The sequence below is a fragment of the Cupressus sempervirens genome, chromosome 4 (genome assembly GCF_028749045.1).
Source record: "Cupressus sempervirens isolate cs-2001-9-10 chromosome 4, ASM2874904v1, whole genome shotgun sequence".
In the NCBI taxonomy this organism is placed as follows: domain Eukaryota; kingdom Viridiplantae; phylum Streptophyta; class Pinopsida; order Cupressales; family Cupressaceae; genus Cupressus; species Cupressus sempervirens.
The window spans coordinates 32,849,785-32,852,161 of NC_143121.1; the positions used below are offsets into that span (position 1 = coordinate 32,849,785).

Below are 2,377 nucleotides of genomic sequence, written 5' to 3' on the forward strand. Positions count from 1 at the left end.
CGCTTAACCGAAGGGTTTCCTCCAATTTACTTGTGATCCTATTGTCGAAACCTTTGGTGTGTTGTGACTTATGAGCTATGCATTAAAAAGCTCATTAAGATCATCAATCGATGGAATAAGTGAAATTATAATATTGTAATTAGAATTAAATGTGTCGTGAGCATAAATGTCCACACTAACTTGTGGATGAAAATGGAATCATAATTTGAAAAATAACAACAAAAAAACACTACCAACTCGAACTCAAAGATCCACGAGGGCTTCGACATATTAATTAACGATTCTTCAGTGGAAGAATCGCATTATTGAGCTCATGGTTCAGTTGCAGGGTGCGAAGACTTTCTCCTGTACTACTGCCGCCATACGACAAGCAGCCCTGAACAATGGTGGAACTTCAAATGCTAACTGTGGTAAGTTGGCAACACTTTGCAGGCATGGGTTACTGAAAGAAGCACTAGATGTTCTTTATGATACAAACCACAAACAACTTAAGCTCAGTTGCTCCACATATGCATCCCTTCTGCAACTTTGCCTTTACAAAAGATCCTTACCAGATGCAAAAAGAGTCCAAGACCATCTAACGGAAACAGAATTCAGCACAAATGTTTTTCTGTCTCACAAACTCGTTGTTTTGTATGCCAAACTTGGGAGTCTGCAAGATGCTAGATCGGCGTTGGATAATATGGACGTGAAGAATGTGGCTTCTTGGACTAACATGATTCAGGCTTATTCAAAGCATGGCGATGAGGAAGAGGCTTTTGGAATGTTTTTCAAAATGCAAGGGAATGGAATTCAGCCGGATCACTTTACCTTCGCAACTGTCTTACCAGTTTGTGCCAATTTGCTGGCACTTGAAGAAGGGAAACAGATCCATGGACATATAATAAAGAGGGGTTATGAATCTGATGTGTTTGTTGGTAGTGCTCTTGTTGACATGTATGCGAGATGTGGGTATATTGAGAATGCGCGCGAAGTGTTTGACAAAATGCCTAAGCGAAATGTGGTTTCGTGGACCGCTATAGTTGCAGGATATGCACAAATTGGGGACGTGTATCAAGCAATGGAGCTCTTTGAGATAATGCCTGAACAAAATGTATATTCGTGGAGTGTCATGATTACTGCATATGCCCATGCAGGGTGTATGGATAAGGCTTTAGATCTCTTTGTCAAAACGCCAATTCAGAATGTGGTTTTATGGAATGCCATGATTGCAGGGTATGGGTATAATAGGCAGTTTTGTGAAGCCCTGACGTTCTATAGAGAAATGCAGTTGAGAAATGCGAGGGCTAACCATGTGACCTTTGCGAGTCTTCTTAGCGCATGTGCTAACTTGGCAGCTCTCCACAAGGGGAAGGAGATTCATGGGAGAACTGTTAGATGTAGACTTCCATTTGATATCTTTGTATGGAATAGCCTTGTGGATATGTATGCTAAATGTGGTTCCGTTAAAGATGCATGGAATATGTTTGACAAAATGACTACTAGAAATGTAGTATCATGGACTACAATGATTGTAGGATATGTAAATAATAGGAAATTTTGTGAAGCCATAAAGGTTTATCGTGAAATGCAATTGGAAGAGGTGAGGACTAATCATGTGACCTTGGCAAGTCTTCTTAGCGCATGTGCTAACTTGACAGCTCTCCACATAGGGAAGGAGATGCATGGGAGAGTAGTTAGAGGTAGACTTCCATTTGATATCTTTGTATGGAATGGTCTCATAGACATGTATGGTAAGTGTGGTTACGTTAAAGATGCATGGAAATTGTTTGACACAATGAGTATTAGAAATGTGGTATCATGGACTACAATGATTGTAGGATATGCCAAGCATGGCTATGCTAAGGAAGCACTGCAGCTCTTTCATCAAATGCAACAGTCTGACATAAAGCCGAACAATATCACCTTTGTTGGTGTTTTGCATGCTTGTTGCCGTGCAGGACTAGTGGATGATGGCATGCATTATTTCAATTGCATGACTCAAGATTATAACCTTGTTCCGACCATTGAGCACTATAATTGTATGGTTGCTCTTCTTGGTCAAGCTGGGCGCTTGGATGAAGCAATCAGCTTCATCAACAGCTTGACAATGGAGCCTGAAGAGAACATACCTAGATAGAGTTGGGAGAATATGTTGCAAATGCCTTTTCAAGTAGAAATCTGGAAATGCTGCCACATTAGGTGCCCTTGTCAAACAATCGGTGGTAAACTGTTAAATGGGATGACGTGAAAATTGTTTGAAAGTTATTGGAAAGCAAAAGGTTAAGAACTTGTATGGATGAAGTGCATTTATGTTGTGTGCTTTTAGATTTTACTGTGTAAAGTTTATTTGCATCAACATTTCAGATCATATTCAATGATCTATCATCAGACTGAC

General features: G+C 40.1%; 1 protein-coding gene across 1 annotated transcript; it reads left to right on the forward strand.

Annotated features, from left to right (window-relative positions):
- The first annotated feature begins 227 nt into the window (after positions 1-227).
- Positions 228-2,283, forward strand: LOC149559805 (pentatricopeptide repeat-containing protein At2g13600-like). The gene has a single exon (XM_089824307.1). It carries the CDS (start codon positions 314-316, stop codon positions 2,117-2,119), a length of 1,806 nt encoding a protein of 601 aa, XP_089680433.1. The 5' UTR covers positions 228-313; the 3' UTR covers positions 2,120-2,283.
- The last annotated feature ends 94 nt before the right edge of the window (positions 2,284-2,377 follow it).